This window comes from Rana temporaria, chromosome 9 (assembly GCF_905171775.1).
Source record: "Rana temporaria chromosome 9, aRanTem1.1, whole genome shotgun sequence".
Classification (NCBI taxonomy): domain Eukaryota; kingdom Metazoa; phylum Chordata; class Amphibia; order Anura; family Ranidae; genus Rana; species Rana temporaria.
Window position 1 is genome coordinate 31,469,624 of NC_053497.1, and position 22,017 is coordinate 31,491,640.

Sequence of the window (22,017 nt, forward strand, 5' to 3'; positions counted from 1 at the left end):
GTGTTTTTATGCTATGTATTACTATTACCACTACTGCTTGTAAATCATGCCTGTGTGATACTTAGTGGGAATGCTTTAATAAGCATTCCTAGTATGGATACCCGTAAATGTATTAATCTTAATTAGTGTGAATGCTTTAATAAACATTTCCAGTATTGATATCCGTAAATTTAGTAATCTTATTATTCCTTAAGTTTTTTGGTTCTGCGTAACTTCGGCATACTTTCAACTATTGAGACCATTCAACTGTAAAAATGTTCGTCTCGTTCAGCTAATGATGGGACTTCTTCAAGTTTTTTTCTACTTTTTACACTTTTATAAATTTTAAGCTTTTAGACCCTTTTTTTAAACATTGAAGTCAATGAGAACATCCTTTTCCCCTTTGAATTCACATGCCATGCCAAAAGTTTCAGCTACTTCATACTTTCACTTACAGACACTGAAAAAACTTTAAAGCGGTCACAAAATATTTAGCTATCCGGCTATGACTTTTCAAATCGTTATCGTTTACAATTTTTTGGTGAAAACGCAATTTACGTTTTGCGAATTTTTCACAAAAATGCAATAGGTTATAATGTAATCCTATGGAGGGGATTTAGAGTCTGTCAGGTGACCTTAACATTGGAGATCTTTGTAATTAAAAATATCTTTACAAAAAGGGGAAACAAATTGGTCTCACGCCCACAAGATCTACTTTTCATACACAATTTTTAGATCAAAACGTAGCTATGCTTGTCTGGTTTATGGCAATGTGACCAATTCTGCGATACGTATTTTAGTTTTAATTATTGGAGCAACAGCCAGAAATTATGTCTCATAGACTCTCATGTGAAATTATCTAAAAAATGTTGCTGCAGAACTCACAAAGACGCTCTTTTCTAAATCGCAGAAATGGCCACATTTTTAAGTTTATCTACATAAATTTCATATCGATGCGTTTACAAGGGCCGTGTATTTCAAACGGTGTAGTCGTTGTATCAATTGCATGTACGTTTGAGGATTTATTAAGCTTTGTTTGGAGGCTTAAATCATGTATTAGATCTGTGAATTAAAAGCGTTTGTAATGTTATTTCTTTCCATAAATAACTTTCCTGACCTCAGTGCAATATTCCTCCTCACTGACCTGGGGGGGAGGGGAAACCTATTGAGGGGGGAGGGGCGACCAGGAAGTCAGCATACTCTATACTTTGCAGATAGAGAAAGAAGCTGTGTGTCCTAAAGATAGTGTAGTGGTTATGGTGAATGTCTTTGGCAAGGGGCTCACCAATTAAGCTATTCAGCATTCCCACTCGCATTTTCCTCAGGAAATGCATTGTCTAGTTATATTATATTTTAATACTCCTGCTGCTGCCTCCATGCTGAGTAAAGCTTCATGAGCTTTCTGGCACAGCGGATCCACCAACAGCCTCCGCTACAAGCTACCAGACCGGACTACCAGACCGGATCTAAACAGCAAGTGTAACTATAACAATGAACCTTATGTTAAACCCTGTTTTGCGGCATTTATACTGCAACCATTGGGCTGACTGCAAGAGCTCATCTGCATTCTCTCTCTTTCTTGCTCTCCCTCTCTCTCTCTTTGTATATATATATATATATATTGTTGCTTTTGTTATGTTCATTTTTCAACAGTTTATTTTGTGTTCGTCGTGTCTGTGTCGTGTGCTTTAGTTTGTCCTAGGTTAATGTTAAATAAAATAATAGTATAAAATGTTTTTGCTTATTATGAAGTTAAATGTGTTGATGTTGATTTGTTTGATGTGAAGTTAGATGTGTTGAAAAACCTACAACTCTATCTCAAAAAGAAATGAAACATTTCCAAAAAATAAGTTTTTTTAATACAAAAATAAATTTAAATATAGCTCTCAATCCGTTTTTGAATGCGGTGCATTTCCGCAATCTGACCCGATAGCTGCTGCTCTAGCAGAGCATTTTGTTGGTTGAGGTAGCTCATCTTACGCTGGTTCTGAAGGATCTTCTGGTGCGTCTTTTCAATGAGTATATTTTGCCTCTTCAGATCTCTTGATGCTTTTAGGATATAATAAAAAAACATTTGGATTTCAAATAACGTTACCAAATAAATAAATATTTTTTTTTGCTTATTAATCAATCATTATCATGTGTATACACTTGTTATGTGTCTAACACATCCCGGGAGTGCAGAATTATTAGGCAAATGAGTATTTGGACCACATCATCCTCTTTATGCATGTTGTCTTACTCCAAGCTGTATAGGCTCGAAAGCCTACTACAGATTAGGCATATTAGGTAATGTACATCTCTGTAATGAGAAGGTGTGTGGTCTAATGACATCAACACTCTATATCAGGTGTGCATAATTATTAGTCAATTTCCTTTTCTTTGGCAAAATTGCCCAAAAGAAGGATTTGACAGACTCTGAAAAGTCCAAAATAGAGAGATATCTAGCAGAGGGATGCAGCACTCTTAAAGTTGCAAAGCTTCTGAAGCGTGATCATCAAACAAAAGAAGCGTGTGGAAAAACAAAGGTGCAAAATAACTGCCCATGAACTGAGAAAAGTTAAGCGTGCAGCTGCCAAGATGCCACTTGCCACAAGATTGGCCATATTTCAGAGCTGCAACATCACTGGGGTGCCCAAAAGCACAAGGTGTGCAATACCCAGAGACATGGCCAAGGTAAGAAAGGCTGAAAGACGATGACCACTGAACAAGACACACAAGCTGCAACGTCAAGACTGTGCCAATAAATATCTCAAGAAAGATTTTTCTAAGGTTTTATGGACTGCTGAAATGAGAGTGAGTCTTGATGGGCCAGATGGAAGAGCCCGTGGCTGGATTGGTAAAGGGCAGGGAGCTCCAGTCCGACTCAGACGCCAGCAAGGTGGTGGTGGAGTACTGGTTTGGGCTGGTATCATCAAAGATGAGCTTGTGGGGCCTTTTCGGATTGAGGATGGAGTCAAGCTCAACTCCCAGTCCTACTGCCAGATTATGGAAGAGACCTTCTTCAAGCAGTGGTACAGGAAAAAGTCACCATCCTTCAAGAAAAACATGATTTTCATGCAGGACAATGCTCCATCACACGTGTCAAAGTACTCCACAGCGTGGCTGGCAAGAAAGGGTATTAAATAAAAAAAAGTAATGACATGGCCTCCTTGTTCACCTGATCTGAACCCCATTGAGAACCTGTGGTCCATCATCAAATGTGGGATTTACAAGGAGGGAAAACAGTACACCTCTCTGAACAGTGTCTGGCAGGCTGTGGTTGCTGCTGCACGCAATGTTGATGGTGAACAGATCAAAACACTGACAGAATCCATGGATGTCAGGCTTTTGAGTGTCCTTGCAAAGAAAGGTGGCTATATTGGTCACTGATTTGTTTTTGTTTTGTTTTTAAATGTCAGAAATGTGTATTTGTGAATGTTGAGATGTTATATTGGTTTCACTGTTAAAAATAAATCATTGAAATGGCTATCTATTTATTTTTTGGTTAAGTTGCCTAATAATTCTGCACAGTAATAGTAGTCACCTGCACACACAGATATCCCCCGAAAATAACTAACACTAAAAACAAACTAAAAACTACTTCCAAAAAAATTCAGCTTTGATATTAATGAGTTTTTGGGGTTCATTGAGAACATGGTTGTTGTTCAATAATAAAATGAATCCTCAAAAAATACAACTTGCCTAATAATTATGCACTACCTGTATACTTCTAGCATCAATACCATATTATGGTTATACAATCTGACAGGTGCGCTTTATATGTTGTCCATTTTTATATCTACATTTTGTTGTTGAAATGTTATTAATCATTGTGCACATATTTACCTTCCTGAATGAGGCTCACAGGACCGCTCTCTTCCTCCTGCTCTTCTGCTTGAGAAGTTGGGGTGGTGGGGGGGGGAAGCTCCTCAGCTTGCTCCTCAACAGGAGCTGGGGTTGGGGAGTGGGAGGGCCCTGGCTGCTCCTCCTCATCCATGTCCTCCTCTGCTGCATCCTCCTCTGCCGCATCCTCCTCCTCCTCCTCATCGGCCTGGCGCCTTCTGCGCTTGGCGCGGACAACTGGCATTGGAGCTCCTATAATAACACAATGTTCATATATTATAAAAATGTTTTCTAATGACGTATGCAAATTCTGTGTACTGTGCTGTATTGTATATGAATACAAATTGATTTATATAGACAGTTAACCAATGGGACAATGTTATATTAAAGGGTCTTGTGGGCACTACAGGGGACTGAGCGTGAGCTGGGATGCAACCATGTTAAAATGAGCTGTTTTTGTCTCCTTTGTTTTGTTCAGACCATCTCATGTTAAAAAAAGGGCCTGATGGAGCACACGGGATTACTATAACAACCCCACTCCTAACACAGGAATTTAGTGGTAATCTATATATATAAAACTCAACGTGTGTGTGTGCATAAATGTATGTATGTATGTATGTATGTATGTATGTATGTTCCAGCATCACGTACAAACGGCTAAAGATATTTATATGAAACTTGGCACACAGGTTACTTATATGTCAGCCACAAACATAGGATAGGTGGTTTAAACCTTACCCACCCCCACTTGCCATGGTCGGGGTTTTTCTTTAAAGTCCCATGCAAAGCAATGGGAAAATTATCTTCCCACATAACTTCTGTGTTCCTGTCTGCTGCCCCATGTCTTTTTTCAACAGTACTATGAATACCTTGGCCGGTGGTGATATATGTTAGCACAACATGGCATCTTGGTTAACAACATCTGACCTTACATGAATTACATATGACCTTACATAACTGTCACCAAAGGAGCTGCGGTGGCTCCACGCGATTGCCACTGCACTGACAACTGATTCACCTCTGCAGCTAGGGGTTCGGATCCCGCTCTCGGCTACCTGTGAATTGAGTTTGGTGGTCTCAGCCCCGCCACTGGTGGGTGTGCTATGCGAGGTTGGGTTGGGAGGACCCCCTCACACCCGCCATTGCCAACCGGGGCATGGAGAAAGGTGGCAGATTGCCTCTGGGGGAGGCCTCCCAACTCCTGCAGGCCGGCTCCTCTCTCTTTCGAGTTCACGCACAAAATACACTTTTTTAAAAAAAAACATAACTGTCAACAATAACTTACCTGGATGATATTTAGCCCGAAGACGTCTGACATTACCCATTTGGCGCCTCTTGAGGTCAGACCACTTCTTAACAATGGCCTTGTGGTCATGTTGGCCGCCAAAGTCAGCGATTAGGGCGCTGACCACAGCCCTTTTCTGTGGCTGCCGCCGCAGGTCATCATATCCTGTTTCCAGGAACTTCTGCAAGATGAAGAACAAAGTATATTGTAATACTTCTGTTGACAGCCTTATGGATATATGACGTAAATGTATGCTATTCAACAATTGGAAGCATTCTCGCCTTATTAATCAATGACAGGGGTAACATGAAAGATTTTATATCCTGCCATTTCGGTCGCCACCTTTTTTGCATAAATATAGCAGCCATTATCATTTGCATAATTATGAATATATTATTAACAACACAGGATACACGTATAGGGGAGATATGCGTTGCTAACTCTTTTCCCTGTCAGGAGCCTAACGCCCCGGGGGGTCAGAGACGGGACCTTTTTCGGAGGACCACTGACGTATGTACCAGTCGCAGTTTTTTGTGATGTCACTCTTTAGGTGTGTGCACATTTTTCACTGCATCCGGGTGGAGTTTTTGGGTTGTGTTTTGCACGCCACAGGCTTTTCAACAGGAAAAAAACAGCTGGAGGCAGAATGGTTGCAAAACACTACGTGTTTGTTACTTAACTCTGGGTTTCAAGACCAGTCCACCTCCAGCTGTTGCAAAACTACTACTCCCATCAGCCACGGTCTGTCAGTGCATGCTAAGAATTTTACTTTTGCTGCATTTAGGGTGCCACAGTTTAGAGACCCGTGCATAAAGGCCTGAAAAATGGGGGCCTGCAGAACTTACAATACTAGAAGTGCCAGCATTCCCAGGCATGCTGGAAGTTGTAGTTCTGCAACATCTAAAGGGCAATATGTATTCGAACGTCCTTGGGCCTTGAGGACACTGAAGTCAGGACGTTCGCATACGTCCTATGTCCAAAAAAATTTTAAATTCATTATGCTAAATAACAAGGAAAAGTGCCTAAATACACATTTGCCAACCAGGGTGTCTGCAGCTGTCCAGGCATGCTGGGACTTGTAGTTTTGTAAAAGCAGGAGACACATTTTTGGTTAAATACTAATATCTGATCATATATACTAACTTTTAAACTAGACTTAAATGCAGTTGAAGATGATGAAATAACAGTGGTCAAAATACTTACACAAATCAGCAACTTTTCCTCAGACTTTGAGAAATTGCTTCCCACCATGTTGCTGTAATATTGGGAAACTGGCAAGGCTCCAGGAAATGGTCGCGTGTTGTTCGCGCAATTGCGCATGCGCGATCGAAAAATCGCAATCGCAATATGTATTTTGGTTAAAATATCATACATATTCGATTTCAGAGTGCTGCTACAGCAGTTTTCGAAATATCTGCAATAAATTTCGCATTCGCATGTTGCGATATTTCGATAAAATATCAGGAATATTCTGAGCCAATCAGAGCGCTCCTCCAGCATATCTCGAAATTGCGCAATAAATATCGCATTCGCATGTTGCGATATTTCGATAAAATATCAGGAATATTCTGAGCCAATCAGAGCGCTCCTCCAGCATATCTCGAAATTGCGCAATAAATATCGCATTCGCATGTTGCGATATTTCGATAAAATATCACGAATATTCTGAGCCAATCAGAGCGCTCCTCCAGCATATCTCGAAATTGCGCAATAAATATCGCATTCGCAAGTTGCGATATTTCGATAAAATATCACGAATATTCTGAGCCAATCAGAGCGCTCCTCCAGCATATCTCGAAATTGCGCAATAAATATCGCATTCGCATGTTGCGATATTTCGATAAAATATCACGAATATTCTAAGCCAATCAGAGCGCTCCTACCGCAGTTATTAAAAAATCGCAATTATTTTCGCATTCGCAATAGCGAAAAATCGCATTCAACTAATTTCGATAAAATATCACGAATATTCGAATTTAGCGAATATATCTCGAATATTCGAATATATATTCGAGATATATCGCGAAATCGAATATGGCATATTCTGCTCAACACTAATACCGGCCGGATTTATCCGCAAGACAAATAACCCAAATTTGCTGAAAGAAGGAAGAGTCAAAATAAAACACAACAAAGTGGTGAGCCGAACACATCAATTACTACACATTGAAAAACCAAAACGTATTCCTGCGCTGAAGTGTAAAAAAGAAAAACACGAGCTACAGCTACTGTATACGTCATCCGAATATCGAAAGTGATATATACAGTGGCGGCTGGTGCTCAGAATTTTTGGGGGGGCGCAAACGTTAAAAAAAAATAAGAAAATTGCAGCCTCACTGTGCCCATCAAATGCAGCCACTGTGCCATCAATTGTCACCACTGTGCCATGCCATCAAACGCAGCCACTGTGCCATCAATTCGCACCACTGTGCCATGCCATCAAATGCAGTCGCTGTGCCATGCCATCAAACGCAGCAGCTGTGCCATGCCATCAAATGCAGCCGCTGTGCCATGCCATCAAACGCAGCCGCTGTGCCATCAATTGTCACCACTGTGCCGTGCCATCAAACGCAGCCACTGTGCCCCTCAATTGTTGCCACTGTGCCAATTGTCACCACTATGCCCCTCAATTGTCGCCACTGTGCCAATTGTCACCACTATGCCCCTCATTTGTCGCCAATGTGCCCATTGATGCCACTGTGCCCATTGTCACTACTGTGTCCATTGTTGCCACTGTGCATGTCACTGTGCCCTTTAATTGTTGCCACTGAACCTGTGCCCATTGTCGCCGCTGTGCCCTGTAAAATGCACTTACCTTAATCCTTCGACGTCCCTCGATGTCTTCTCCCGCCTTGGTGACGCTTCAGCCAATCAGGTTATCGATAACCTGATTGGCTGAGACAACCGTCAGTCTTATCCAAGGAACGCACCCCGCTGGCTCTGATAGGCACTTCCGCACAGCCAACCAGCTGCCGTTATTCAGGTGGTCGGCACTCATTTTCCGGCCACCTGAATAGACCAGCGGCAGCTGGCAACAATAACATACATTTATGCAATGCATGAATGTATGTTATTTTCAGTGGTGGTGCGGAGCCAGAGGGGGCAGCGCTCCAGCGCCCTCTATAGACGGACCGCCGCTGGATATATACATATACGCAAAGAATAGTGCGCCTCTTAGGATAAACTCAACTTGATTATCAGTGCTATATGTGTACACCCTAACCAAACAAGACAAAACAGAATGGCGCACGAGAGGTTACCGGAGCACGCTTAAACTCACAAGTTAAAGGGGTTGTAAAGGAAATATTTTTTTTTCCCTAAATAGCTTCCTTTAACCACTTCCATACTGGGCACTTACGCCCCTTCCTGCCCAAGCCAATTTTCAGCTTTCAGCACTGTCGCACTTTGAATGACAATTGCGCGGTCGTGCTACACTGTACCCAAACAATTTTTTTATCATTTTGTTCCCACAAATAGAGCTTTCTTTTGGTGGTATTTGATCACCTCTGCGGTTTTTATTTTTTGCGCTATAAACAAAAGAAGAGTGACAATTTAAAAAAAAAACACTATTTTTTACTTTTTTATTTAATAAATATCACAATTTAAAAAATTAGGCCGATATGTATTCTTCTACATATTTTTGGTAAAAAAAAAATCGCAATGATCATATATTGATTGGTTTGCGCAAAAGTTATAGCGTTTACAAAATAGCTGATAGATTTATGGCATTTTTATTTTATTAATTTTTTTACTAGTATTGGCGGCGATTTGCGATTTTTTTACTGTCACCGTGACATTGCGGCGAACACATCGGACATCGGACACTTTTGACACGTTTTTGGCGCCATTCACATTTATACAGCGATTAATGCGATAAATATGCACTAATTACTGTATAAATGTGACTGGCATTCAAGGGGTTAACACTAGGGGGTGAGGGAGGGGTTAATATGTATCCCTAAATTGTGTTCTAACTGTGGGGAAAGGGGGGTGACTGGGGGAGGTGACCGATGCTGTGTCCCTATGTACAAGGGACACAGATCGGTCTCCTCTCTCCCCTGACAGGACGTGGAGCTCTGTGTTTACACACAGAGCTCCACGTCTTGTCCCTGTAGCCGCCGATTCCGAGTGCCTGGCGGACATCGCGACCGCCAGGCACGCGCATCGGCATCTCGGGGACGCGCCGGGCGCGCGCGCGCGGCCGCCGGCGCGCTCGCGCGCCCCCCAGTGGCCGCAAGAATACAGGACGCCATATGACGTCCTGTTGAATTTTCAGAGTAACCGTGGAGCCGTCATTTGACGATGGCCCGGTACTCTAGTGGTTAAAAATAGTTCCTTTACAACCCCTTTAACTTGTGAGTCTTAATTGGGTCATGGGTTTACTGCAGGTCAGGCTGGATGACTCAGACAGGCGGGACTCTGGTGCTTCCTTTTGGTTCGGACATTCCGACAACAAAACCGTGGATTTCTTTTCAACGGAATTTTGGCTCAAACTTGTCTTGCATACACACGGTCACACAAATCTTGTCGGGAATTCCGAAAGTCAAGAACGTAGTAGTAGTTAAAGCGGTGGTTCACCCTAAAAAACAAGTTTCTACCATGAAATCCAGCATACTAGCGTGAGCTACAGTATGCCTTTATTTTCTTTTTTGCGCCGTACTCACTGTTTAATCCCGTAGTTAAGTTTCAGTAGGCGTTCCTATGCAGAGGGGAACATGATTGACGGCAGGCTATGGCGTCCTTATTTCTTCTGAGAAATCCTCACTTTCTGTTCTTCTGTCTGTAACTCCACACAGTAATGCGAGGCTTTCTCCCTGGTGTGGAGAAAGCCTCTTGAGGGGGGAGGGGGCGAGCAGGACACTCTCTATCTGTAAAGTAGAGCGTGTCCTGACAGCCTCTTGAGGGGGCGAGCAGGCAAGTCAGGACACTCTCTACTTTACAGATAGAGAAAGGAGCTGTGTATTAGTGGGTGTCCTGCCTCTCCTGCTCGCCCCCTCCCCCCTCAAGAGGCTTTCTCCACACCAGGGAAATTTTTTTTTATTTTACAAATAAATATGTGAAAAGTGTGGCGTACATTTGTATTCAGCCCCCCTGAGTCAATACTTTGTAGAACCTCCTTTCACTGCAATTACAGCTGCAAGTATTTTTGGGGATGTCTCTACCAGCTTTGCACATCTAGAGAGGGACATTTCTGCCCATTCTTCTTCTTTGCATAATATCTCAAGCCCTGTCAGATTGGATGGAGAGCGTCTGTGAACAGCAATTTTCAAGTCTTGCCACAGATTGGATTTAGGTCTGGACTTTGACTGGGCTATTCTAAAACATGAATATGCTTTGATCTAAACCATTCCATTGTAGCTCTGGCTGTATGTTTCTGTTTGTTGTCCTGCTGGAAGGTGAACCTCCACCCCAATCTCAAGTCTTTTGCAGACTCAAACAGGTTTTCTTCTAAGATTGTCCTGTATTTGGCTCCATCCATCTTCCCATCAACTCTGACCAGCTTCCCTCTCCCTGCTGAAGAAAAGCATCCCCACAACAGGATGCTGCCACCACCATGTTTCACAGTGGGGATGGTGTGTTCAGGGTGGTGTGCAGTGTTAGTTTTCTGCCACACATAGCGTTTTGCTTTTAGGTCAAAAAGTTCAGTTTTGGTCTCATCTGATCAGAGCACCTTCTTCCACATGTTTGCTGTGTCCCCCACGTGGCTTCTCGCAAACTGCAAACGGGACTTCTTATGGATTTCTTCCAACAATGGCCTCTTCCATAAAGACAACATTTGTGGAGTGCACAACTAAAGCCCTGTACACACGATCGGATATCTGATGGAATCTAATCCAATGGATTTTTTAGTTGGATATCCGATGAAGCTGACTTTCATCAGTCTACACACCATCAGTCAAAAATCCGACCGTGCCACAGCGGGGTGACGTGAAACACGACGTGCTGAGAAAAATGAAGTTCAATGCTTCGGAGCATGCGTTGACTTGATTCTGAGCATTTTAAAATTTAAAACATGTTCTATTTTTTAACACTGATGGGAAAAAAGACCGATGGGGCCCACACACTATCGCTTTGTCCGATGAAAAAAGTCCATCAGACTTTTTTCATCGTTAAAACCAATCGTGTGTACACGGCATAATAGTTGTCCTGTGGACAGATTCTCCCACCTGAGCTGTGGATCTCTGCAGCTCCTCCAGAGTTACCATGGGCCTCTTGGCTGCTTCTCTGATGAATGCTCTCCTTGCCCGGCCCGGTCAGTTTAGGTGGATGGCCATGTCTTGGTAGGTTTGCAGTTGTGCCATACTCTTTCCATTTTCAGGTTATGGATTGAACAGATGTTCAAAGCTTGGGATATTTTTTTCTAGCCTAAGCCTGCTTTAAACTTCTCCACAACTTTATCCCTGACCTGTCTGGTGTGTTCCTTGGCCTTCATGATGCTGTTTGTTCACCAAGGTTCTCTAACAAACCTCTGAGGGCTTCACAGGACAGCTGTATTTATACTGAGATTAAATTACACACAGGTGGACTCTACCAATTAGGTGTCTTCTGAAGGCAAGAATGGAATTAGATTTTAGTTAGGGGGTATCAGAGTAAAGGGGGCTGAATACAAACGCACGCCACACTTTTCAGATATTTATTTGTAAAAAAAATTGAAAACCATTTATAATTTTCCTTCCACTTCACAATTATGTGCCACTTTGTGTTGGTCTATCACATAAAATCCCAATAAAATACATTTACCTTTTTGGTTGTAACATGACAAAATGTGGAAAATGTCAAGGGGGTATGAATACTTTTTCAAGGCACATAGGCCTAGATTCACAAAAGAGATACACCGTCGTATCTCTGTTTTAGGGGCTTCCTAACTATGCGACTGATTCATAGAATCAGTTACGCATAGATAGCCCTAAGATCCGACAGGTGTAATTGTTTTACACTGTCGGATCTTAGGATGCAGTACCTCGGCCGCCGCTGGGGGGAGTTTGCGTCGTAAACCAGCGTCGGGTATGCAAATTAGTAGTTACGGCGATCCACGGCGGTTTTTCGCGTTCGTTACGTCGCTGCTAGTCTAGTTTCCCGTCGCAAAGTTAGTCGTCGTTTTAGCTGCCCTAACTTTACACAGCCCACGTATGTGCTGTATAAAGTATGGCCGTCGTTCCCGCGTCGAAATTTAAAATTTTTTTGTTCTTGCGTAAGACGTCCGGGAATACGAAAGTACGCTACGCACGTCGCCGTTCGAAAAAATTACGTCACTTCGCGCAAAGCACGGCTGGGATTTCAAAACGGAGCATGCGCAGTAGGTCCGGCGCGGGAGCGCGCCTAATTTAAATGGCACACGCCCCTTTGAATTACGCGGGCTTACGCCGGCGTAAGTTTTCATGCAAGTGCTTTGTGAATCAGGCACTTGCGATGAAAACTTGCGGCGGTGTAACGTATCTACGATACGTTACGCCGCCGCGATTCTACGTGAATCTGGCCCTGTATGTATTTATACAATGTTGGATTTCCTTGAGTTTCAGTGCTGGTGACAATGATCACAGATGGGGAATCTCCCCAGTGGGGACACACACCTAGCAATCAGAGCTACAAAAATCTACAAGAAGGTGGGAAGGTTTTTGGTAGACTTTCATGAGCGGGTGTATATAATGAGGTTGTCATTGGGTGACAGATGTTTTTTCATTGAATCTAATCCTTCTTCCCTTGTAAAGTGTCTTCCCTCATCCTGTTTTGTCATATCTCTCTCTGCAGAGGGACGGCTGTATATCAACCATTAAACAATGGGAAAAATTTAAAAACATCACCAACCTCCAGGACATGGTGTCACCGCGACAATTCTGTGTAGAGGGAGAAATGTCCTGTAAAGGTAAGGCTGGGGCTGTGTGCCGACCAGGGGTCTTCAAACTACGGCCCTCCAGTTGTTCAGGAACTACAATTCCCATCATGCCTGGTCATGTCTGTGAATGTCAGTGTGTTACAATTAATGACAAGGGGGGGGTGTAATGGCGCTTTGCAACAGGATCTAATTAAAACTAAATACCAATAACGATTTCCATAATGTGAATAAGTTGTCAGGAAAATGTGCTCCACTGGTTCCTGTGTAAAATGTGTTCCACTCTGAATAAAATCATATACCCACCCAACATTAACTGAGTAATGTGGAGAGTAGTAAGAGTGGATAAATGATGATAAAAAAGACAAATGTGCCAGTGACCTGCACAATATTAATAGCGAGTGATCTGGAATCGTTCAGATAAAATTAACAAGCTGTAGCTATCTTCATAAACATATAACATATATAGTGCAAATATGCAAATGAGCTCAAACCAATACAAAGTGCATAGTGCAATAAATGAATAATATCCATAAAAGTGAAAGAAACATCAAAAAGTGGAAGAAATATAAATAATAAAATTCCAATCCATGCATAAAAGTGAAAAAAAAATTCAATCCATAAATGACTGCAGTGAAAAATGTCCCATATAATTCACCAAGGAATTTAAAAATATATATATATATATATATATCAAGAATTGTCATATATATATATATATATATATATATATATATATATATATATATATATATATATATATATATATATATATATATAAAGAAACGTGTCCAGTGCAATAATAACGTGAAGATGAAAAACAATCCAATCCAATAGTCAAGAACGCAATATCAAGCAAAGAATGTTTTTCACTTTTATGCATAGATTGGAATTTTATTATTTATATTTCTTCCACTTTTTGATGTTTCTTTCACCCCCCCCCCCCCCTGTCATTAATTGCTTTAAGTGTGTGAACACTATTAGTCGTGGCAGCTGCATTATTAGTTTGATTTTCTTATTTTAGCTTTGTTGTGCCCTTGTTGAGGTTGGTTTTGCGCATTAGTTCCCCCCCCTGTTTTTATACAGTGTGTTACAATGCCTCATGGGATGTGTAGTTCTACAACAGCTGGAGGGCCTTAGTTTGAGGATCCCTGGTGTAGACAAAGTTACGTGTTTCATGTGTAAATATGACATCATTCACACAGTGCCATTGTTAACTTGGGGTGCAGATATTGAGAGGCAGCACTGCCAGTCAAGCTTGCCCATTAAAGTGGATGTAAAGCCACTCTCATCCTTTCTAAACTACTGCCATAGTGCTGATCTATAAGGATATAGATGCCTCCTGCATGTATCCTTACCTGTCAAATGTCTCCCCTCTGTCTGTTATAAGAACTGAAAAACTGCAGATTCTGTGGGTGGGTCTGTTGTCTGGAGCTCTGTGGGTGGAGTCATGATGTCAGTAGACTCCCTGCCCTCCTCTACACTCCTCTTACACTAAATTCTGCTATAATCACTAACATCCAGTCAAAATCCAGAAAAGTAACCACATGACTTCAGAAAAGGAGTGGGGGTGGGAATTAAAAAATAATGCCCGTCTCTAGGCTAGTGCATGAGATATGTAAATACAGTAGTGTATTTAGGTTTTGTGCTGCCCTAGGCCTGACTAAACTCGTGCACCCCCTAATTTAAATATGGCCCACCCCTTCCTGTCAAGGCCACACCCCTTTCTGTTTAAGCCCCGCTCTGAAATTTTTGAGTGGGGACACTAATTCTATTCTTAGGGCCTGGGTGGGGGGCATTGGATTCCCCTTAATTTGCATAGATTTCCTCTCACTTCCTGTTTGGCTATATGGGGCAGGAAGTGAAGGGAAATCTCTGCAATGGGACAGGGATGGTAAAAAATAAACTGACAGGGGCAATAAGATATAACCACGCCAATGGTGCAGCAGAAAACATATAGCACAGTGAGGAAGGTTTGTGGTCCAGGATGATAGGACAGTCAAAATTAGAAGCAGCTTGCGTAACACTAACAGTGTAGCGCAAGCCGGCGGGGACTCTTTCCGTGCTGCCCCCCTGCAAAGTGCTGCCCTAGGCCTGGGACTTGTTGGCCTAGGCCAGGATACAGCATTGTGTAAATAACCTGTCACTCACAGCAGGGGGGCGGAACAGACTAAGGTTTTTCTCTGCAAGTCCGTTTTATCTCACTGAACAATAAAAGAGGATTGCTCAGCGCTGGATTAACTCTGTGTGGCAAGACTGGGCACAGATGATAGGAAATCTTATACTCTACATTGAAAATGGGGAGGGTAGTGCTGCGCTAATCAGTGGTGAATGGATAAGTGAATAAACAGGTGGGGGAGGGGAATGAAAGTAGGTGTAATTGAAATGAGGAGCAATATAGCCCAAATGGCATCAGCATAAAAATAAATATAAATGATCAGTGAACAATAACAGTAATGGTGCAAATCATATAACTACACAGGTTCCTCTTAATGTGATGAAATACACTATAAGTAATGGTGCAAAGAAATTCCAGGTAACTGTGCTAAGTGACACTCCTATACTCTACATTGTGACAGCAAAAAAAAAAAAAACGAATTTCTGGGTTTACATTCACTTTAAGTTGATTGGTAGCACATCGCAACCGTGTGCCAAACGTTTTTCGCGCATTTTCATCGAGATTTAGTATTGTCACACCACCTCCTAAACACTTGTCAGGCGTTGCTTTATTGTAGACATGTGTAGAACAACAAAATTGTTTTGTTCTATTATTTGCATAAATTATTTTAATCTAATTTGTTTAATACATTTTTGGAATTCGCTTCATTTATTCAAATTTGAATCGATTAAAAATGTTTGAATTCCATTCAAATCTAATTCTATATGAAATTCAAATTTTGGAAGATGTTTACATTTTTTTCTATTCTATTTTATTTTTTCTATCCTATTTTTTTTCTTTTCTATTCTGTTCTTTTCTATTATATTCTACTGATAGAATATAATAGAAAAGAACAGAATAGAAAATATTCTATTCAAATTTATTCTATTCAAAATTCGGATTTCGGAACAGTTATATTCTTTCTATTTTAATCTATTATTTTATTTTCTATTCTATTATTTTCAAATCTATTCAAATATATTTTATTTAAAATGTGGATTTCAGAAGATGGTTATATTCTATTCTTTGTTATATTCCTTTTTATTTTCTATTCTATTTATTCTGTTTTACTCTATTCTTTTATTTTCCTTTATTTTCCTCCTTTAGTGTCCTTTTCCTATTCTAATATTTTCTATTATTTTATTTATTTGTTTGTTCTGTTTTACTTTATTAGATTATTATGTTCTATTCTATTTTATGCTCTTCGGAAATTTAAATGAAATTAGAAAAATACTCAAATTTCGTCCAAAATTTTTATTCTGTTTTTCGGATTAATTTAATTTAGTTACCATTGTAATTCGGATACATCCAAATTTCCAAATAACAAAAAATGTGTCCGAATTTCAATTCTACTTTATTGCTCTGTGAAAAGCAAATTATCATGAATCACTTTTCAGCAGTACTGCTAATGAAACACTGAGTCATGCAATGCATTCTCACACTTTTAGTTTTGGGAAGAGTGGAGAAGGGTTATAAATATGTTAAATGCACATAGACAGCCAGAGCTACAATGGAATGGTTTACATCAAAGCATATTCGTGTGTTAGAATAGCCCAAAGTCCAGACCTAAATCCAGTTGAAAATCTGTGACAAGACTTGAAAATTGCTGTTCACAGACGCTCTTCATCCAATCTGACAGAGCTTGAGATATTTTGCAAAGAAGAGAATGGGCAAAAATGTCCCTCTCTAGATGTGCAAAGCTGGTAGAGACATCCCCAAAAAGACTTGCAGCTGAAAGGTGATTCTACAAAGTATTGACTCAGGGGGGCGCTATACAAATGTCCCCCCCCCCCCCACACTTTTCACATATTTATTTGTAAAAAAAAATTGAAAACCATTTATAATTTTCCTTCCACTTCACAATTATGTGCCACTTAGTGTTGGTCTCTCACATACATTTACGTTTTTGGTTGTAACATGACAAAATGTGGAACATTTCGAGGGGTATGAATACTTTTTCAAGGCACAAAGACACTTGTAACTAACTGCCAATTTTTTGCCTCCTTTACAGGAGAATCGGGTGGATCTCTCTTCGTTGATTTGAGGAAGAGGAGAAGATTCTTCCAGGTGAGACTCGTGACAGGCAATTTTGTTTTTTTAAATAATGTAGCATTATGCCTTATAAAACTAAATAACTATAATGTTAGTGCAAGAATGTTGTGATAATAAATAATAAATAGGGATATACCGATACTAGTATCGGTATTGATACCGATCATTTCCCCGAGTACTTGTACGCGGGGGAAATGCTCCGATGCCTCACCCGATACCTTGGCAGGCAGGGGAGTTGCTAGTCTTTTCCCCCCGCGCTTTCTTTCCCCCCATGCTCCGCGCTGTCTTTCCCCTCTGCTGTCTTTCCCCCCGTGCTCCGTGCTGTCTTTCCCCCCGTGCTCCGTGCTGTCTTTCCCCCCGTGCTCCGTGCTGTCTTTCCCCCCGTGCTCCGTGCTGTCTTTCCCCCGTGCTCCGTGCTGTCTTTCCCCCACGCTTTCTTTTCCCCCCATGCTCCGCGCTGTCTTTCCCCCGTGCTGTCTTTCCCCCCGTGCTCCGTGCTGTCTTTCCCCCGCGCTTTCTTTCCCCTCTGCTGTCTTTCCCCCAGTGCTCCGTGCTGTCTTCCCCCCCCCGTGCTCCGCGCTGTCTTTCCCCCGTGCTGTCTTTCCCCCAGTGCTCCGTGCTGTCTTTCCCCCGTGCTCCCTTTCCCCCCATGCTCCGTGCTGTCTTTCCCCCCCCATGCTTCGTGCTGTCTTTCCCCCCGTGCTCCGTGCTGTCTTTCCCCCCCGTGCTCCGTGCCGTCTTTCCCCCCCGTGCTGTCTTTCCCCCCCCCGTGCTGTCTTCCCCCCCCGTGCTCCGTGCTGTCTCCCCCCCCCCCCCCCGTGCTGTCTTTCCCCCGCGCTGTCTTTCCCCCCCGTGCTCCGTGCTGTCTTTCCCCCCCGTGCTCCGTGCTGTCTTTCCCCCCCGTGCTCCGTGCTGTCTTTCCCCCCCGTGCTGTCTTTCCCCCCCCCGTGCTGTCTTTCCCCCGCGCTGTCTTTCCCCCCCCCCCCCGTGCTCCGTGCTGTCTTTCCCCCCCGTGCTCCGTGCTGTCTTTCCCCCCGTGCTGTCTTTCCCCCCCCCCGTGCTGTCTTTCCCCCCCCCCCCTGCTCCGTGCTGTCTTTCCCCCGCGCTGTCTTTCCCCCCGTGCTCCGCGCTGTCTTTCCCCCCGTGCTCCGCATTTTCTCTTCCCCCGCGTTGTCTCTTCCCCCGCGTTGTCTCTTCCCCCGCATTGTCTCTCCCCCCGTCCATGCAGCTCTCCCCCCGACCATGCAGCTCTCCCTCCGACCATGCAGTCCTCTCCCCCCTCAATTTGTCAGGATGGAGAGCGGAGGAAGGAGCCACTATATCCGTGATCACTGTCCATTCACATAACTGAGCATCGTAACCTGTGTTTACGATGCTTCAGTTTATGAATGGAGAGGAATTTCTCTCCATTCATTTCAGCTGAGTCTGCTGAGAAAGGGACTGGGGAATTTGTGTCCTTAGTCCCTTTCTCTGTCTTAAAGGGGAGATGTCAAATATCTGTTAAGACCCCTGATGTCTCTCCAAAGACCCCCAACAAGACTGATTAAAAAAAAAAAAAAAATTGCAATAAATATATATATTTTTTTAAATAAATAAAAATTAAATGTAAATAAAAAAAAAAACACACTGAAAATCCACCCCCCCCCTAAAAACAAAAAAAATCACAGTAAAAATGCGTGCTCACCTTCCAAATGAGTTAAAACTTATAAATAGGTCTCTCCACGAGTCCTTCCCGATCTCCTTCCTTTAATAATCAATGGTGCATCCTTTTTCCAAATGAATTTTCGTCCGAATTTCGGGTATTTTTGTTATCGTTTTAACAAACGAAAACGAACGCACAGAATCCGAAATTGGACATAAATGCTTTATTTTCGTTTTTTTTGTTGCTACAACAGTTCGATATAGATAGGAGATTCGACAGGACGCTGACAATAGCAATCTGTGTCTATCGAACCTGCGGTCAAATGTGCCTAACCTAACTCTATTAGTCCAAGATTATTCTACACAGAGAGAAAAGATTCGACATTATAGAGACAGTGTTGGGGAAGACCATTCGACATGAACGACGAAGATTCGACGAAACAGAGAAAAACATACAAAAAGTCGAATCTGTCATTAAAGGCTTATGGTGTCTGTCGAAAGTTCCAAGAAGATTCGACAAGCAGCTAAACTGTACGACGCCGCAATCATACATTTCCGGTCAAATGCTCGGCCCATAGACTATAGAAGAATTCAAATGTTGGTTGACTAGTAATAATAATAATTTATAATTATAATTATTACTGGTGTCATACAACATTAGAATTCTTCTATAGCTTGTAGGCAGAACATTCGAACCACCATAACCATACCCTGCCTTCCTTTTCCGCCCCAAACCACCTTTTCCTGTTGATGACAAGGGCATCTTCCCCACAACCCTGGCAGGTGATTGTGGGGGTCTGTAGGCTGGGGGCTTTGTGGAATCTGGAAGCCCCCTTTAACAAGTGGGCCCCCAGATCCCGCCCCTCTCTCCCTATGTGAATGAGTATGGGGTACATAGTACCCATTCACCAAAAAATTTTAAAAAGTGAGTAAAGACAAAACAAGATTTTGACAATTCTTTTATTAAAAAATAAAACACACTGTTCCCCGCTGTAGATCCAGCATCAATCACGATGCCTGCCGGACCCCAAAAAATGTATAAAAATAATAAAAGATCTGCTTGCACCATCTGCCTTGTGACAGTTCCTAAATAGCTAAGGGACGGTGGCACCTGATGACGTCGCCGGGTGGCCCCAGTTAAAGTCGGTTATTTTTCAACTTCCTTTAACAACTCCAAAGGTGGCAGTTAAAGGGCTGAGACAAACCATTTAACACCGACACCGATTACAATGATCAACTTTTATCCCAAAGGAACAAAACAGTTTGCTGTAAGACCCCTTTCACACTGGGGCGTTTTTTAGGCGCTTTGGCGTTTAAAAAAAGCCTGTAAAGCGCCTGAAAGAAGCCTCATCTGCAATCCCAATGTGAAAGCCCAAGTGCTTTCAGAGGCCTTTCACACTGCCAGCGCCCGAAAAACGCTGGTAAAGCGCTGCTAAGACCCCTTTCACACTGAGGCGCTTTTCAGGCGCTTTGGCGTTAAAAAAAGCTTCCTCAATGGGAAGGGGGCTTTAGGAGCGGTGTATTAACCGCTCCTAAAGCGCTGCAAAGAAGCTGCATGCAGGACTTTTTTTGACGCCCTGCCAGCTCAGCGCCTCATTGTGAAAGCACTCAGGCTTTCACATTGGGATTGCAGATGCAGCTTCTTTCAGGCGCTTTTTTTAACGCTAAGACCACTTTCACACTGGGGTGTTTTTCAGGCGCTTTAGTGTGAAAGCACTCGAGCTTTCACATTGGGATTGCAGATGCAGCTTCTTTCAGGCGTTTTACAGGCGCTTTTTTTAACGCTAAAGCGCTTGAAAAATGCCCCAGTGTGAAAGGGCCCTAACTGTCCAAATTAAAATTGTTTTTGGGTTTAATACCATGCTTCACACTGGGAGTGTCAGATACCTGGGAATCCCGCTTTGCTTTGTGGTTCCATCAGCCGGCCACTACAATCAGAAGGAATCCTAGTATATGGTGAGGGACACCGACCTTCAACAAACCGAAGGTAAAGGAAGCTACTTAGGGGTAAACAATTGTACTTTTACAACCCCTTTAAATTTTATTTTTTTTCTTGCCATAATTGTTTAATCTACTGACAGAATTGCTTTAAGAATTCCTGCCAAAGCTCATTCATTGTCTTGCTTTTTATTCCGCTCAGGTGGGAGTTCTGAGCTTTGGAATCTTTAACCCCTGTGAAAAAAGGGGTCCGCGCAGGACGTCTCCCAATGCTCGGGATTTCTATGTGAATGTCATGGAGGTCTTGCCATTCCTTCGGGAACACCTAAGTGAAGATATGGAGTTCTTACCAGGAATTCCGGATTCAGGGGAGGTTGTCTGCCCGGCCTGATCAGAGCTTGGACTGAAGAACGCGGTCCTTGGAACTCCGCCACCTTGTGTTAACCACTGATCCACATATATCCAGCATTTTACATTGAATGGACAGACATGCACTATAATCAATGTTTTGTAAAGCTTTTTATCATATCCTTAAAAAAAAAAAATGCTTATAAGTTGACTTAGAAGAGGAACCTAGATCCAGCTTCCTCCCTTACCTGTTATGCTTCTTCTTTATCTAAAAAAAAAAACATATTCGCTTTATTCTTTGGCGGAAGTAGTTGGAAAAAATGAAGAGCAGTCCTCTCATAGTAAAAAAACAAACACATATTTATTAAAAGTTAGCAAGTAAAATCTTTACAAAAATCTCCATATGAATAAAAAAGCATCGGTCTGGTATGTTTGTAGCTGCCTCACCCTCAGCGTTGCGTTCCACCGGAAATGACACACCAGAAGTTCCACTTGACGTGTTTCATCATCAAAACTTGACGTCCTCAGGAGCACCTGAAGATCATGCTCCTGAGGATGTCATGTTTTGATGAAGGAATTCATTTTTCGGATCACAAATGCAGTTGATCAGCACATGTATGACAATTCAAATATGTATGGAAGGTACATTATCTCACAAAAGTCAGTACACCCCTCACATTTTTTGTAAATATTTTATTCTATCTTTTCACGTGACAACACTGAAGAAATTACACTTTGCTCCCTTCGGAGACTGGGCCGCAGGGCAGTATTCCAACATGATAACGACCCCAAACACACCTCCAAGATGACCAATGCCTTGTTAAAGAAGCTGAGGGTAAAGGTGATGGACTGGCCAAGCATGTCTCCAGACCTAAACCCTATTGAGCATCTGTGGGGCATCCTCAAACGGAAGTTGGAGGAGTGCAATGTCTCTAACGTCCACCAGCTCCGTGATGTCGT

At 42.4% G+C, this 22,017-nt stretch overlaps 1 protein-coding gene across 2 annotated transcripts in view; it reads left to right on the forward strand.

Moving 5' to 3' along the window:
- LOC120913253 (complement C2-like) overlaps positions 1-21,351 on the forward strand; it is a 127,621-nt gene extending 106,270 nt beyond the window's left edge. For both annotated transcript variants that reach the window (XM_040323074.1, XM_040323076.1), the window contains exons 16-19: positions 7,147-7,227; positions 12,839-12,953; positions 17,090-17,145; positions 20,912-21,351. In XM_040323074.1, coding sequence (XP_040179008.1) covers positions 7,147-7,227; positions 12,839-12,953; positions 17,090-17,145; positions 20,912-21,100 — 441 coding nt within the window. In that variant the 3' untranslated portion in view covers positions 21,101-21,351. The remainder of the gene's footprint in view (positions 1-7,146; positions 7,228-12,838; positions 12,954-17,089; positions 17,146-20,911) is intronic.
- Positions 21,352-22,017: the final 666 nt, after the last annotated feature.